Source organism: Helicoverpa armigera, chromosome 11 (genome assembly GCF_030705265.1).
Source record: "Helicoverpa armigera isolate CAAS_96S chromosome 11, ASM3070526v1, whole genome shotgun sequence".
Classification (NCBI taxonomy): Eukaryota; Metazoa; Arthropoda; class Insecta; order Lepidoptera; family Noctuidae; genus Helicoverpa; species Helicoverpa armigera.
This window is the reverse complement of record NC_087130.1, coordinates 4,429,903-4,447,618: the sequence shown is the minus strand read 5'-3', so window position 1 is coordinate 4,447,618 and position 17,716 is coordinate 4,429,903. Positions and strand designations below refer to the sequence as shown.

General features: G+C 35.1%; 1 protein-coding gene across 1 annotated transcript in view; it reads right to left on the bottom strand.

The window, feature by feature from the left end:
- LOC110370105 (collagen alpha-1(XVIII) chain) overlaps positions 1 to 17,716 on the bottom strand; it is a 168,797-nt gene that overhangs the window by 45,324 nt on the left and 105,757 nt on the right. Inside the window, exons 3-4 of the mRNA XM_049850809.2 lie at positions 14,716 to 14,795; positions 9,697 to 10,244 (exon numbers count right to left, since the gene is read on the bottom strand). Coding sequence (XP_049706766.2) covers positions 9,697 to 10,244; positions 14,716 to 14,795 — 628 coding nt within the window. The remainder of the gene's footprint in view (positions 1 to 9,696; positions 10,245 to 14,715; positions 14,796 to 17,716) is intronic.

Here is a 17,716-nt window from a genome sequence, read left to right as displayed (position 1 = left end):
TTTTAACCCTAATACATTTTTCGAATCTCTCAAATAGCTTGTTTATAGCATCGAAAAAAAATGATTTGTCTTTGGCGTCAAAATAGGCCGAAATCGCCGACTTGACTTCTTCATCGTCGTCAAATTTCTTTCCACGCAGCTCTTTCTTCATTTTTGGAAATAAATAATAGTCACTGGGGGCCAAGTCTAGACTGTATGGTGGGTGGTTTAATTGTTCAAAGCAGCATCGGTGAATGGCAGCCGTCGCAACATGGCACGTGTGGACGGGTGCATTGTCGTGCAAAAGGAGCACACCTTTTGACAGTTTTCCTCTTCTTTTTTCCTTAATGGCTTCTTTCAATCTTTCCAGTAAAGAACCGTAGTACTGTCCCGTAATAGTCCCAATACAAGTTATTCTACTTTTTCGACGATTTCTGGTGTGTTGGCCTCAATTGGCCGTCCGGAGGGGCGGTCGTCTTCAATGGACTCCCTTGTTTGTTTGAAAAGACCATGCCACTTGTAAACCATGGTTTTACCAGGAGCAGAGTCCGCGTAAACTGCTAACAGCTCTTGAAAAATCGTCTGAGCGGATTTTCCTTGCTTGGTAAGGAATTTAATAACGGCAAACGGTGTTCAATTTTCTCCATACTGGCTGACTTCTTCCCGATTTAGTCGTTTGCAGGTCGATAACTCAAAAGTTAATGACCCGATTAGGTTCAAACTTGGTATATATACTCTTAATGAGGTGCTTATCTAGTGCCTACCTGGACGGGTAAATTTATCCCCGCCAACCCCTCCATTCCGCGAACTTATTGACCTCCCCTCGTACATTGTGGAGCAAGTTAACATGTGCGACTGACAAGTGACAAGAGCACGCAGGTAGGTATTTTGCTTGGGTACACGAGCAAGTCGCTGGAGCCGCACGTTTTTAAAATGCGTAACCTGTGCATGTGCCTCGACATGTACAAGCTACTTACATTATTTAGATGCAGCTTAAGCTTTTTATTACCTAATTCTCGAGTTTCCTAAACTAAAGTCTTAGGCCATTTTAAATATCAAGATGGTGTCGTCAAAATCATAGGTACTTACTTGCGTTATGAACCATGTTGAACCATAAGTATTATCAACAGTATAGTAATATATAAAGTATTATAGGACCGATAACCGATAAAATCCCATTTGTTTTTTTTTAAGTAACACGAAAGTAAAACAAAAATATTTGCGACCAATCGCAAGTCTGCACAGTCGCGCCGAGGGAACTCCCAGCGTTCGTTTGAAAGATACACCGCAGTATCGAATGTTTGATTCAGACTGGTGTTATAACGAAGTGCGGAACCCACTCCTGTGGTGTTAAAAGGTTTTCCGGATCATCCACAACGTGCTCTTGACTACCAGGATTTCGCTTTGAACTTCACGAGTATTTAAATTTCAGAGATAAAAATAGGTATCGAATGTTGAAGGAAATAAAAATATAAACGCGGTTGAATAAAAAACCTCTCTCTTTTGGCTTGTTAAACAAATTAACGTCGACTTAATAATCGATTCTTTGGTCACAGTAAATACTGTTTTCAACTCAGAGATGGCGCCACTTTGAGCGTCATGTTTCAAGTGAGAAACTATAGATAGCGCTACTATACTGAAAAAAAGTAGGGACATTTCTAAAAGCGAATGTTTTTGGCAATTTAAAATTCAAACATGCAGAGCATAGTGGTTGAATTTATAATACCGTAACACATAGAATATGCAAGACTTTAATAACTGAAAAAATATGGGAAAAAATATTTTTTGTATAAAAGTTTGACCTAACGTTGTTATTTTAGTACTAGCTTTCCGCCCGCGGCTTCGCCCGCGTGGAATTCGGTTATATTGCGGTATAAATCACAACTATAAGAAAATCATCAAAAGACCCCTCCCGCTGTGGGTTAGCAGCGGTGAGGGAGTGTCAGACTCTTACTGACTAAAATTGTCGTGTTCCGTCCTAGGCCTTTTATATACCAGGGCCGCGGTAACTCTTTCGAACAACCCGCAGCCCCGGCTGGCCCTGGCCCTACTGGGCCCCACTGATTTCAAAACACCTTAAGAAGACTAATTCGCGGCGAACCTTAACACCGCGATACAGAAAAGCACAACGCCATCTATCGAGCTATCGGGAAGCTCGCGATTGAACAATGAGCTACAGGTTAAAGCGCGAGATATCATTGCACTTCTTACGTATCTTAAAAAAAACAACGTCACCACGTTTTAAAAAGCTATCATTCCACTTCTTACGTATTTTAAAAACACCCAGCGCCATCTATCGCATACCTCAAGAACTAAATAACTTAACTAATACATATACCAATTAGTAATTCGTTGAATTATAGTTATTTCAGGATAAGTAGATGTAAAAAAAAACAGTTAAGACGATAAAACAAATTGTACGTCATCCCTCGGGAATTCCTCATTTTCGAGGATTCATTATCGTATCATTTTTTAAACGACACACAGCGCCATCTACAATCCATCCATCAAGCAAACAATATTTTGGTTTTCCTCGAATATCTATTTTTTTCGGGATAAAAAGTACCCTATTATTTAATCCGGACTTCTAACTTTACGTCTGCAAAATTTCAAAGCAATCGGTTCAGTAGTTACGGCGTGAAAGCGGAACAAACAAACAAACAAACAAACTCACTTTCCGATTTATAATATTAGTAAGGATTCTAATAAGCTTTGGTTAATCTTTTTATGGGCGTTTATCTGATAAATTATGTAGAAGTTTTAATATTTTAATGTTAACGTGGGTGGTGTTTTTATATGGGCTATAAAATCGGCGGCGTTGGTTGTAAATAGTGAATTCTAAAATTTATACTTAATAAACTAAGCAATTTGCCGATAACTGCTTTAATAATATTTGAGTTTACATAATCGATTAAGAGATCCCATACTGAGACTTCAAATTGAATTGTATTACTTACTTGTGATTGAGTAAAGAGCTGCTCGTTAAAAACAAGTCAGTAGGAGAGACAAAATGTTTCTTACTATTATGTGCCAAAAATCTAAAGCATGCGATTTTTTTTGTGCGTTAGACAGTCATATTACTTACTATAATAATATTCGTATGACAACTAGGTACCTAGTTTTTTTCTTCTCTAGACTGAGCTAATAATCTCCTCAAACATATTTTTCCGCTTAAAACCGTCCTCATGACTATGTAAAAGACTAAAGCTTTTCAGTTTTACCCCAAATGCAGGTTGAGCCCACGAGATAAATAAATAGCAGAAGACCAACTTTTTGCAAGAGCAACTTCTAAAACAGCTTGCAATAGAAAGAAAATAACTTGTAAGCGTTATTTTATTTTAATGAGACGCAATGGATAAATTCTTTTTTTTATATATAATGAGTTGGTGCCTTCAGCTTATAACCTGTTGGTGTTAAAAACACAACAACCTACTTAACCCATTGTGAAAACTCTGTTTAATTTACTAGTCTAAATAATTTAATCTAATCTAGAAGTAGTTTTGGAAATGTGGGTCGAATTAAAAAAAAGGTAAAACTTTTAATTACAAGGTCTTTTTAAAAATCAGACCACGGCTCCAAAAATCAAGTATTGTAGAGAAGAACCGGCAAGAAACATCATAGATACTCATGAAGGATTGTAAGCCTGTAAGCCTTCTGTCTTATATTTTCAGTGGTCCCCGAGTAGCTTAGCTCTAGGCGGTTAGCGGGCACCTCTCCCACATTCACTTGCAGTACATATTTGACTAGTCAAACCACTGAGATGTCCAGAATGAATTTCTTGGCGCGCTCTCAACTTTTTATTCTATTTTACGGAAATTGCTGTAGATTTCATAAAAGTTCAGCAGTAAGGAGAATACTAATAAATGAATAGATTAATTAATTAAATTTTAACAAAACACACTTTATAATAATCGCGATTTTTTTTTTGGATATGTGAATGGATATTATGCAGATGTTATGTAGCAGAAACAGCTATTTTAGTATAAAACTTGGAAGATTATCGCACGACAGAACAAAAGCAAACTGCTCAACTGTGCAGCATAGATTAGCATTTAAGCAGCACCTATTTGCAACAAGACACCTAATATATCCTGCATTAAAATACAATTTGTCAATGAAAACAAGTAGCCGTATAGAATTACTAGCCTAGTTAAATAAAGCAACGGACTGATAGATAATAACTCAGAGAGTCAGGAGTATAAAGTATGTTCCTTAATTGACTCCTACGACTTTCAGCTAGCAACTAATGCACTCAATGTCTATTTAATTCAGACTAACGTGGGAATAAACTACCGAAACTCGTTAATAATTGGAGCGCACTAGTTGGTGTCCTAGTTTTATACGATCATAGGAATCTAACCTTTAGGTTTTGTAGTTCTCTTTTTCTCTTTTAAATATTTGGTCGTCGGTAAAAAAAAATCTGGTCTTTTTCAAAGATGTTTCTGCATATTACTTACTTTGTCACTGTTTTATTATAATTAATGATCAAAAGGTGCATTATAAGTTTTATGAGGTACATAATGTCCAAGAAAACAAAACACATAGTTTGCCTGTTGGATCAAAAATATGTCTTCTTATACGGAGAAAGAATGCATTGATTGCGAAATCTTAATCGAATTAACTTAGGTATATACATACCTAAACAATGTTTTTTTGGAAGGTTTACTTTGGTGTATATTATAAATCAAACCAATCAAACAGACACCATACCTCGAAAATGTACAAAACTAACCCGGAAAAATATTAAATATAAGTCGGGCCCGTTTTACGAAGGCATTCAACCGAAATAAAAGCGTTCGCGCGTGCGAAAGTCACCCGAGGTAGCTGAACGTACGGTAGGTACCTACTAGCCTTATGTACGCTGAATTAATCTTTGAGAGGATTTCCAAAGGAACTTTTCAGTCCAGGTTTTTAAAGTAGTGAGAGATTTTGATGGCAGTACCGTTGCAATATTTATTTAAAAGAATTTCGTGTCGATTTTTGAGTTAACTATTTATTTTGCGACGACGTTTACATTGGTGTTTCTTGGTGTAAATTTAATTTTGGTTGGTAATTTTGAGCTTGTTATAGTTATCGGCACGAATCTTGAGCTCTGACCTACATCTGCGCAGAAGTGATTTATTTACAAAGAACCAATCCCGAGTGACGGCTATGACGCGATGCACTGCGGGCCAATCACCGCTTTAGCCCGCCCCCGCGCCTCACTTCATACCACAAAAGGGACCCAATAAATTAGGTACTTCTGCGCAGGTGAAGGTCAGAGCTCAAGATTCGTGCCGATAACTATAGGAACAGAATTTTTTGTTGAAACACATTATTTACCAGAATAAATTGTAACAAATATGGTATTATTTTAAAAACATATTAGATAATAATTGCAAGTTAAGTTTGGCCAAAATAATAATATTCGGTGGTTCTCAAACTTTTGAAAACTAACTTTCGTATGCGAGCTATCAAATGTGTTCACACTGGGTATTTTACCAATTACCAATTGTACAAACAAGAAGTTAGTACATTGTACAAACTTTGGAACACTGCACTAGTTATTTTTGGACTAAACTGGAATAACTGTTGGACTACGAATAACTTTGATTTGCATTTAGTTTTGATTTTAGGAATACATTATTGCTGAATGTTGATGATCTGATTTCAATAATGAAATTGCAAAAAACTTGGACTCCAAGGGGATAATTATAATTTCATTTAAAGGATACGATATGTGATATTATAAACAAAGAGTTATTAGCAGCGGTTTCGTATGCGTTCCGTGGAAAAACACTACCTATTTAAAACTGTTGGATTTTTAAACGGACTTACTAGCTGCTGAGACTACCATGTTCAGCCAATCAAACAAACAAATCCTTTAGCTTATAATATTAAGCAGAGAGTGAGGGTATAATTTAAAATCTTATATATATATAACTTTAAGGTATTTACAAAAAAAAAACGACTTTCAAAAGTAAGAATTCCTCCCCAAACTTCATCTCAAGTGCCACTAAAAGTTTCGTCCAAAATATTTCCGCGATAATTTGCAAATCCGCTTGCATACTATAACGTTAAGTAGTAACTTATGAAACTTGTACGTTGCCAGCGACATCTGTAAACTTAACTGCTACATTTGATATGCAAACGTGGCCTCGCATCGGCAAACTTTGTCACAAACTTTAGGTACCTGAGTGACTTAGGGCTGCTTCTTTTAAGTTTTAGTATAGAAATCTTTTTGGGCTTGTATGGTGATAATCATACGACTTGCTGTGCCAACCCGCGGAGGGCAGTAGCAGTAAACAAAAGCGAACTGCTTGTGAGCGTGAGCGTGCTCGTTGTTTGAGCAGATTTTCAAGTTTCATGAGATCCGATTCACTACCTTTCGCTACGGTGCATTAAGCCATCTGTGAAAGATCTACATTTCATTTTACAATGAAAAAGTTGACTTTTTCTATTCTACCTAATGTATTTTAGCTGCCTAAGATATCATTGATTATGTGTTGTCAAACTGAAATACTTTTTATAAATATTGCAATAAAAAGTACGGTTACGAGTCACGGTTTAATTTGAATAGCAAACTTTAGTGAACATAAGAAAATATATCGTATTTATACATGGGCCATTCAATTCTGTATATTATTTTTTATTTACTAAAATACGAGTTATCGGCGACAACCCTGTCAAGACATTAGCTCGGAGGATTATGGCCAAGACGAAGTTTAAGAAAAACAAAAAGTTATACAACAATTTCCAAAGTTTTATCTAAAATAACCGCATGCACTTGCATAGCTTGTGGTACTCAGAAATTTAATTATAACTTTTGGGAAGTATCTTTTATAAGATAAACATTTGCTATGGAAATTATAATTCATACGTTGGTAAGTATATCATACACTTAACTTATTATTTTCACAAGTATATACCACATTTTTGTGTGCTCAAAATAGAAAAATAATGTGCCAATTTATGATTCTCAGACAACTCTATACTACATCTAAGGTTAAAAACAGACAAATATTTTTATTTATTTATTTAGGATCTCCAACAAAGGATATACACATAACATGACATATGTAGTATAAAAAACAATGGGAATAGTGTCGGTGTACTCCTTCACTTATAGGAGACCACAGCATGCACAATATCACTAGCTAACTAATTTACAATATTACAAAAATATCTAAAAATAAAATACAGTTACAAACTAAACACTTATAAACAAAATATACATATACAAACAATTTATATTGGCAAGGTTTTTAGGCACTTTCTAAACGTGGACATACACTGGCAGATGTCTAACTCCGATGTTTTTGCTAGAGCATTATATTGCCTACAAATTCTCGGTATTGCGGCGTAATGCCCAAGGTTGGTTCTAGAGGTGGCGATGTGAAAAAGGCTATACACTTTACTCCTAGGGAGCCGAGCTGGAATTTTTATTTCCATTGAACTCAAAAGTTCAGCGCAGTCAATTGCACCATTGAATATCTTGTGTAGCATGATGCAATCCAGGATCTTTCTGCGGGTGGCTAAGGTGTCCATGTGATAGTACTTTAACCTACATGTATAGCTTCTTAGTTCTCTAGCCTTACAATCACGATAGCAAAGATGGTAGAGGAATCTCTTTTGGACGCTTTCCAATCTTTTGGAGTATACTTCATAATGCGGACTCCAAACCACAGAGCCATATTCCAGGATCGAACGAACTAACGTGTTGAAGAGTTTAATTTTTGTGGATAATTTTTTAAATTCTTTACTATTCCGTAAAACGAAGCCCAGTACTTTGAAAGCCCGTGAAACTATATTTAGGATGTGTTCATCAAATTTAAGTCCTGTGTCAAGCTGCACTCCTAGGTCTCGAATAGTGTTCGACTTCTTCAATTCAACACCATCTATGAAATATTTATGGTTAAGTGTTTTTCTGTTACGCGTAAATTGGATATAGTGACATTTGCTGGTATTTAGTAGCATCCTATTTTGTTAATATACAAATACAAAAATAAGGAAAAATCAAGCCACAAAAAACAACATTTATTTGGTTCGTTTCCTTCAAATTAAGACAAACAACCACGCATGATTTGTGTTGAAAAATATGTAATCCCATCGTGCACGATAGGGATTTCAAATATTCAGGGGTACAGCAGAGTTGGTATTTTGGGCAAAATACGTAGCTTAAATGAATCACTGGGTGATCTTGTGTTCACACAACTAGGATCTTTATGTGATTATAAAATTAACCGTAAGCTATATAATTGATTAAAAAAATCATAAAGTATTTATCTTTCAAGAAAAGTATCAGTGGATTTTCCACCTATAATATTTCAGACCTTATTAAAGATAACTCTTAATCATCACCGTCTACTACAAAGTGCACAACTTTTCGTGATAAAATTGTTTTGGAAATAAATAAAATAAAAAACACAAGAAAAACACATAATTATCAGAAGCCAAAGTATGAGTTATCAACGCCAATCTTCTTAACCTTACTGTCGAAACTAAATAACGGTGTGTCTCAAACATTGTTCAGCCAAACCGTAGCGACAGAATGTTGTTTATCTGCTTTCAGTAGAAGCTGTTTTATGCGTGAGATAAAACGGAAACAAGCCTTAAAATTACTCTTGTTTTTGGTAGGCTTATAGCCTCGGTTATTAGTTCTTACGATTTGTATTATCCCTGATTATACATAATTAAGACGGGAATGTAATTCATGAATTAATAGCTTGAGGAATTCAATTGCGTGTGAACAACGGAGTATTAGCTCATTAAAGCAATAAATAAGGCCTGTACAGGATAAACCAATCACCTGGCCTTTTAAAGCACACAATGATAAATTCATTCAATTCTTTTGAACAAGTTTGTGGCCACAGAAGAAAGTTCCCTTTAAAATCGACGGTACAATACGAATATTTGCAATTCACAGATTCATGATGTCTCGTTAACTCATTCAGTAGTTTATCCTCATAATTATTTAGAGCTTTCATTGAAACCAAGACAAATTGTCTCTCACCGTCTTTTGTCACACAAATAGCGTTTTTAGAATTGCAATTCTATTGTTTATCAAAACGCCTTTATCTTTATAATTGAAGTAGTTTTGTATCGTCTGCTTCGTTTAATATTTCTTGATGAAAAGCCTTTGCCGTAATCTCAGCTCGGAATTAGTATCATTAACGTTATAATGTTTAAGTTTATGAATAATTGCTGTTTGTAGTAAGTTTGAGATTAGTATGATCGTTGAACTATTCTGTCGTAGATTAATTTGTCTTGTTGTGACTTTTGTGTGACTCTTCAATCTTAGATGTCTTGTGACTTAGGGACTTAACCTGTAATATTTACAAGGCAGGTTTTTTTCTAAACGTTGATTTGATATTTCCTACATTTAAGATTGTTTAATCCATAAACAAGTTGCTGCATTGAGATTAGGTTACTGTCTAACTCTGTGTCTTCAACTTAATAGAAAAGTTTGCAAGCATCGCCACTGGGGGAATCTTTGTACCCAACTGTTGCAAAGTGAGGGTTGTTTCAAACGGGTTTTTAAACGCATTAAAACTTTTCATTGGATGCAAAGTGCCAGTATTATTTTTGAACAAAAAGTTAAGTACCGATTAAAGCTGGCGGAAATAGAAACGGTCGATACGTTGTCAGTACAGAAAAAAAAAAACATCTTATATTATAAGTAGGTAATAATTTCAGAACTTTATGTAGTTGATTATTTAAAAATTGAATGGTACTTACGTGAAAAGCGCCTCTTATCAATGGTCCAGCCTGCCCAACATACAAAGTTGAAGCGGAATCGAAGACCAACTCCAGCGGGTTCCTCTTCACCACCACAGTATCAAACTCATGGCAATTCAGGAACAGCGTGACATTATCAGTTGTAACTCTCAAAGCAAATCTGCTCCATTTCTTGGCAAACGAAGGTACGACGAATGACGCAATGGTCTGCGATAAAGCGTAGATATTAGCGTCAGTGTATAGCAGCGAAATATTTGTTAGTCCGGGGCCCGAAGGGATTAATTGCACTCCCAATTGTACTACCGTTTCTAAAGGGTTTACAACTGAGAATAGGAATCCGCCATCTTTGTTCGCCGGCCTGACGGTGGCTGTTATTGAGAACTCGGCGTATAGTTTCTCTGGCATGAACAGGCGGTAAGGGGATTTTATATCCGATCCCGGCATGAGGCCGTAGGCTGGGAACCCATCGAGGCCTTCGTCGAAGTATTGTGTTTTCGGATTGCTGAACGGAACTCCGATTGCGTGCAGGAGGTCGTACTCGGGAATATCTGGAAAATAAATACAAATCGAATTTGGAATCGGTTTTTATTGACTAACGAAGTTGTTTGAATAAAAAAAAAACAAAAAAAAAAATGAAAAGTGTTGTAATCTGAAAGCAATTAAAATTATAGAAATGTGATCACAATTAGGATTTATTCTTTGAAAATTAAACAACAAACAACTGAATAAAAAATATGACACCGAAAGTAATGATTGCAACATAAAACTGTTCAAAATTAGAACTCAATAATTATACAAGAGCTCCAATTCTTCTCACAATAAAAAAATCTTCTTCTAAATAAGAGCCTTTTCTAAGTACTATTTAATTCAGTTGGAAGGCAGTGGAAAATGCAACTTGGTAAGAGTCGGTCTGAGTGGTATTAGTGGTGTTGGTCTATAAACGTTATTCTAGCTACATTTAAAAAGTCTACGGTAAACGTCCTGAATAAGAAACTAGGTACTTGGAATTAAAATTGCATTAGTAAGCGGTAAGAAAAAAACTTTAATGTGAAGCTATTTTTGGAATTTGTCCATATTAGGAAGTTATTCGTCGAGTGATGTTTGATAGTTTAGAAGAATAGAGATAGGAAAATAAAAAGCTTTATGAAATCCTCGAAAAGGGTTTTTAATTGCTACGGAATTTTGAACTTGCAACCATGACTTGTTAAGCAGCTTGTTCATTACCAAATGTATTTTACTACTTCAATATTTATCGGTTATTATTATAAGCAAGGAAATAAGTCATTTATGTCCTTATATTGGATACAGGAAATTAAACTTTAGTGCTTTGACTTAATGTCTTAAATGAATTACGATTAATAGTGCGTGAAATGTGGCGTTTCAATTTTCGTATTTATGTCGGGACTTCTAGCTAGCGCCCCCACATAAACACAGAAATTGTCAATAAACGCGATATTTTCTAACATATTTGTTTGATGAATAAATTCCGCATATACCCCAGTATATTTTGAAACAACAAACTTTAAAATGCCTTCGCTTGCGAGGGGAATAATGAAGCCCTTACGAACGTGAACCTAAATAATTCAGATGTTTCTACAAACGTTGCTGTAGTGTTCTTCATGCATGCGAAATATTTTCCGGAATTTTCAAGTCTACTTCACAGAACTGAGAACAACAAAATGTTTGTATACACTCGTCGGAAGACATAGCTGGAATACTTTGGCTGACTTTATGGATAACGTAATAAGTAACCGCTGCTCTTGTGGGTATGTCTTAGGTAAAAGCTCGGCTAGTGCCCGTAGCTTAGCTTCCCATATTCTTCGTCTTTACTGGCCGTTGGATGCCGTTTTTATCTTTTCGGCTTTTGTGCAGACATTTCTTGGAGGCTTAAGGTTATTCTTTCGCGGTATGAAAGCGGCCCATGTGACATATTTACAAACTTGGGAAGTTGCTTAATGATTTTCTGGTCTAAACTCCATAATACATATAACGCATATAATATTGGTAACCGTTTATTCGTATATATCGAGAACAATATCAAGCTTATTACATAAAAACTCCCGCTATTTCTCATAACATAACAATAAAAAGACAAATGCCAAACGCAAAGAATTTAAAATACAAGAGTCCGGCGCAAACTGCACGATTAATGAGCCACAAATGCATGCTATGCACGTAACTTGTATACATAGGTCCATATATTTGCATGCCTTTAGCGTTTCCTGCGGCTCCTGTACTATATTTTCCCCATGGAATCTTGTTATGTGCACTTGGTAGATTGGCCAGTATGGATCAAACAGTGTCTTTGGTAATATTGGTATCTACAGAGGTTAGTTGTAAACACATTGAATAAATTAAAGCTTTGACGTTTTAGTCTGGTTTCAGGTGTTTGTTTTGTCAGTGTCAGGAACTGGTAATGATGGTAGCTGGTATGGCATTAATCGATTTGGTGACTGCGCTACTAAGAGCAATTGATACTGTAAGAAAGAAACACATTTTTAGGGTAAAAAGTTAACTTTCATAACTGTAGAAGCATTACTTAAAGTCTGATAAAATACACATTTGTCTTCATTGCATGGGGTTTTAACATTGATGTCGTATAGCCACATAAAACTTAATCTCCGTATTAAACGTTTATGTCATTCTCTTTTTCCAAAGCAGGTTGCTTGTAAAAAACACCTTAACCTAACTACGCAAATATTTTGTTCCAACACAAAATAATACTTTCTTTTACGAAATAGTCGCTTTCGTATCTTTTAATTCCGTCTCACTTTGCTGTCGACCTTCACAAGAGAGACATTTATTCTCAGGTAAGGTCAAACGTAAGAATCTTTGCACTAGCACCGCGTCAAATAGAATGCTTCCAATTTCTCGTATGTTAGAAGATAGCTTCCAATACGTACATTTTTAGGGTTCCGTACTCAAAGGGTAAAACGGGACCCTATTGTTTTCACTCCTCTGTCCGCCCGTCCGTCCGTCCGTCACCAGGCTGTGTCTCATGAACCGTGATAGTTAGAGAGTTGAAATTTTCACAGATGATGTATTTCTGTTGCCGCTATAGCAACAAATGAAAACTAGAATACAATAAATATTTTGGGGGGCTCCCATACAACAAACGTGATTTTTACCTAGAATATTAGTTTGGATGGTACGGAACCCTACGTGCACGAGTCCGACTCACTTGGCCGGTTTTTTTATTTAATTTCCTGAACAACTCGCGAGTCAATATGTGATAGTCAGCTTTGAAGCTTCTTTGTGAAAATACTTACGATTTCTATTTCAGATAACGTTGCTTAATGAAATAACGTAAGAATTTTCTCTATTTTGGCTCGATACGAAGCAATTTTGACGTTCTTATATAACCTTGACCTGATTGTTAGAGTTTACCAATAGGGGAGGAAGATGTGACCACAAAGTTGATGTTTTCTTTTTTGTCTTCGGAAGGAACTTTGCGGTCGTATTTTGTTACAAGACTAATGCATTCTTTACAAGTTCAATTTACTTTTAATCAGATTTAAAAAGTTCATCAACGGCAAAGCACTGCTATCATCGATAGTTTTTAATTTCCAAAAATGTTCCACATTTCAAGCAAACGTCTATTTTTACGTTTTTGCTTATCATCGCATATGCTGTAGGTCCAATTACACGAACTAACAGCACTAACCTGCCTTGAAATATAAAATCTAAACGATTTCCTAGTAATTACCTCTTCGCATCCAATTAACAGAAATCTCTATACAAATAAAACCGTCAGCAATTGGCAAGGCAGTTCTAAAGCTGTGTTCACACATCCCTTAACAGCCGCGCAGTGTACACTAAAACATAAAATTAAATACTGTATTCCGTGGAGCGAACTTTTCATACAGATTGTTTGCAGCTCTGAGACAATTAACGCCCCACGGTTTTCCTCGCTTTGTAAATGGCGTAGTTAAAACGATTGCGGTTCGTGGAATAGGGATGAGCGTTTCAAACGACGCAATGTAGGTTTATCATCGGCGTGTTATTGTGGAGCTTGGCTGTATTTTGTGTCACTGTTTATGTTTTCGAAGACTGATTTGTTACTTCTAGATTTAATTATGGTTATTAAAATAATTAAACATTTTATTATCTGCTTATGGAACGACAGGAAGAACAGAACCTGAAATAATTCTCCTTGTGTTTGTGTCAAAATGAATGTCACTGAGATATAGTGGTTGATTTTCTTAGTTTGGCAGTCATCTGATTCCGGAATCCATAGGAACATGTTATCGATGCATTTAAGATTTGTACCGTTTTAACACTATTGGAATAGAATAGAAGAGGGCTCTTTAATCTCTTCTATAATCCTACTGAAGTGTACAAATATTAATAGGCATATACCTATTAGTAACATGATTAGTTAACATAAAATTACCGAAGAATTTGAACTCAGGCTTATGTCGCAATCAAAGTAAGACTCACACCGTATATTACTTTAAGTCAGCTTTATCTAACTTCTGATTCAGAAACGACATTTACAATCGTAATGAATAATAAACGATCTAATAAACTTGTTAATTCATGTTACGAGGTATTTACTGGCACGTTATCGCCTTTTATGATTTATGAACGAATTAGCCGCTTTGAATAAAGTGCCTATTAGATATTTATGAGATTTTTAGCGATCTGTTGAGCTGAGTTATTGTTTTTTTTGTGTATTTGGAAATGGGTGCAAGCTGCTGAACGGATAATGTGAATATTACTTAGTTAAGTGTGATAAATCGAATGTATTGTTCATATCAGCTAAATAGTTGTTGAGTTTATTTATTTATTTAGTACACTATGGAGGACTTACAGCTAAACAAGAACTAAACAATAGAAGAAAGTCATAGTCGACAGAGAGCCAATTAGAGTTTTATCACAGAGTGCGGTTAGAGGATTTGCGGTGAAGGAATTTGTTTATGAAATGTAGTATCGTATGTTATTAAAGTTCATAATCTTTCAAAATTCTAGACATAAATAAAAACAAAATAAAATAATTACCAAAGAGAATTTGTTTACCAGTCTGGAATTTGGAGCCGAAAAGTCCATCGTTAGCGGAGCACGTTGATGATAGCAGCAAGATCAGGAACCAGTGATATCTGGAAAGAAAGAATGTTGTTATAATACAATGAATAATAGTTTAATTTATGATGGCTATATTAATTTCTACTCCTTTCTTTAAAAGTAGTTAGAAGTGGAAGCGGAGGCTATATTGCCGCTTTCCATGTGACTCAATGACTAGTATAAGCCAATTTTCAAAAATAGAATTCGATGCAACTGTTCGTAACAATGTTTTTTTAAAGTAACATCACACAAAACTTTTCATTCACACAAAGGGAAAACTGTATTATATTTTTCGTTTCACAAAGCTTATATTTGCAATCGTCACCATTCATTTCAATACGTGCCCAATTTTCTATTCAGGCAATATTCACGCTCCATAAATAAACCTGTCAGAATTCGCCATTTTATTTTTTTTGGCGGTCGTTTTCAACACAAATCCGATCATTAGCTAACATAAACGGCTGAATCACAAACAGAGTGTTTGTACACTTTGATTTATCCAATGGTTCGATAAGCAATTCGTCAAAAGGACCAATTGGTCCTTTCGCCCGTGGAAACAAACTTGGACGATTTAAGAGGCGTCGAATTTCCAATTAGATCCATTTAGACGTACATTGGGAATGAGAAGAAAAAGTGTGTATTTGCAATTCAGATCGTGTTTGAAACCGTTCGGCTGAAGAGAGCTTAATTGATACGAATATTGGAGTCGCTGTCGAATGTAGTTTACGTTTTTTTGAAATTTATTGCTATCGTTATTTTTGTCTGCGTAAACTTTAGACGATGTTTTTGCGACAAAGTCAAAGTGATTTGAGCAAAAAGACTTATTCACGTGCAAAATGCTGAAGACTGTTTCAAATGCTTAATCGATCGAGACCGGAAAGGAACAAAAGAATTTATTTATTCTTGTATCTAAGCTTCCTGTATCAAGTCATATTTACCTGCTTGTGTTTCATAAACCATACATTTTGACCGTTCAAAATAACTGTTTCCTTCTCCCATAATTTAACGCAATGTTCCATAATTTAACGCGTTTCTACATCAAATAAATTAATATAAACATTTCAACACGAAATTCTACGTTTATTTCTAAAGCTCTACTCAAGAAGTACATTTAATATTAATAATAAATAGTTATGTACAAAATATTGCTTAAGGAGCCTCGCCCATTCTTAGGTTGACTTGCGTAGGAAGTATCTGTCATACAAGTACCAATGATCATAATTCATGAGTACCTACTAAGCACAAGTCCATAATGATAATAGATTTTCAATCAAAGCCCGCAAAATTTCGCAACGAACAATATTATAAGACGAACATTTGCATTTCAATTACACGATTGTAAACTTTAACCTATCATTAATTTTATAATCAATACTTATCACGTCGTGAGTACAAGACGTTTTGAATACTCAGACGTGAATTAGGTAATGCTTGTTCCCACATTATAGTTATTTAACTCTTTCATGTCTCTAGGTACCTAACAGTGAACACTTTATCTCTTTATAACAGTATTGTCTCCCTACTTAATAGGCATGTTTTTTTGCCCAAATACTAAGTGAAATATAGTCTATACTTTCAGTATATCTGCGTACATTATTGGCGTACCTATTACTTGACATACGACTATTATCGACATTAATGGCAGTCGAACTTTAAGCTGTTTTATTTTAAAGTGACATAAAGAGGAGTTATTTTACATACAATACTCATACACATATAATACTCTTGCTGTTAGGTTTTATCTAAGTTACAATTCCAATTTCCATGTAAAAAGCTTACATTGGTCAATCCTTCGTAAGCCAATTACAACTGTAAAATTTATAATGTCAATCTAGCTTCGATTCAATGGTCAGTTATTCAGATTTACAACCTTCTATGAATAAAGAGGGCTAAATATGGTAAATGGAATTCTCCTATTGATTGGTACAGACGAATTAGTATGTGAACAATATTATGCTAATTTGTGACTTAGAGGGAGTTTTATCATTTAGCTATGTACTACGATAACGGGACCATTTTCAGTTGTCAAATCGCCGAGTTGACCAATGAATGAGCTGTGATTTCACGGCTGGTTATGATTTGATTGTCCTTAAAGTTAAAAGGGTACAATTCGCCCTTAGACTAGGAAAAATATTCAGTCGAAACCAAGTTTTCAAGTAGGCATGTTATGATAAAGTTAGATATGTGTTGTGGTTAAGAGGCTATTTTTTGTTTTTTTGACACGATAGGTTTGCTTTTTAAAACGTATTTCTAAATGAAATTTTTGAATTAGCTATAGGAATAACTTTAAACATTCCCATGGGAATTATGTCATCAATTGCTTCTGAATAGCACCACGATGGTGAGATTCACGACTTGATTATTTATAATCTACTGAGCACCAAAAGTATGTCAAATGCAAGCACATTGGTATAAATCATTTTAATTGCGTGTAGTTGTTACAAAGAACACAAGGATTTATAGATGTCAAAGGGTATATTTACATCACATTTACCTGTCTCTATTGTTTATAAACAATATACATTATACAATAACAATATACCTATTTATAATAGACATACAATGATTATATAAGTAATAATACAAAAGAAGCTATAAGAGAAAATACGCGTTGATACATAATCTTATGTTAAAAGCATCCTACTTTTTGTCAAGACAATTTTCATCTTTGCAGTAAGATTCCAATTTCGGGCTGACGCGTCTTATTATTAAAACAAAATGTGGGTGGTTTCACAGACAAGAGCTAAAAATATAAATGCGCGTAAACAATAAACGTGAGGAAACACCCTAGCAAACTCGTTTCTCAAAATTTCATACCTATCTAATGAAACTGAGTTTCCACTGAAGCTCAACTTGTTCTCAAAGCGTTTCAATGCTCATATTAAAGCTAAAACAAAAGAAAGAGAGGATTTTAGTCTAAAGTTTCAAACAGAACTTCTATTGAGACTCAACTATG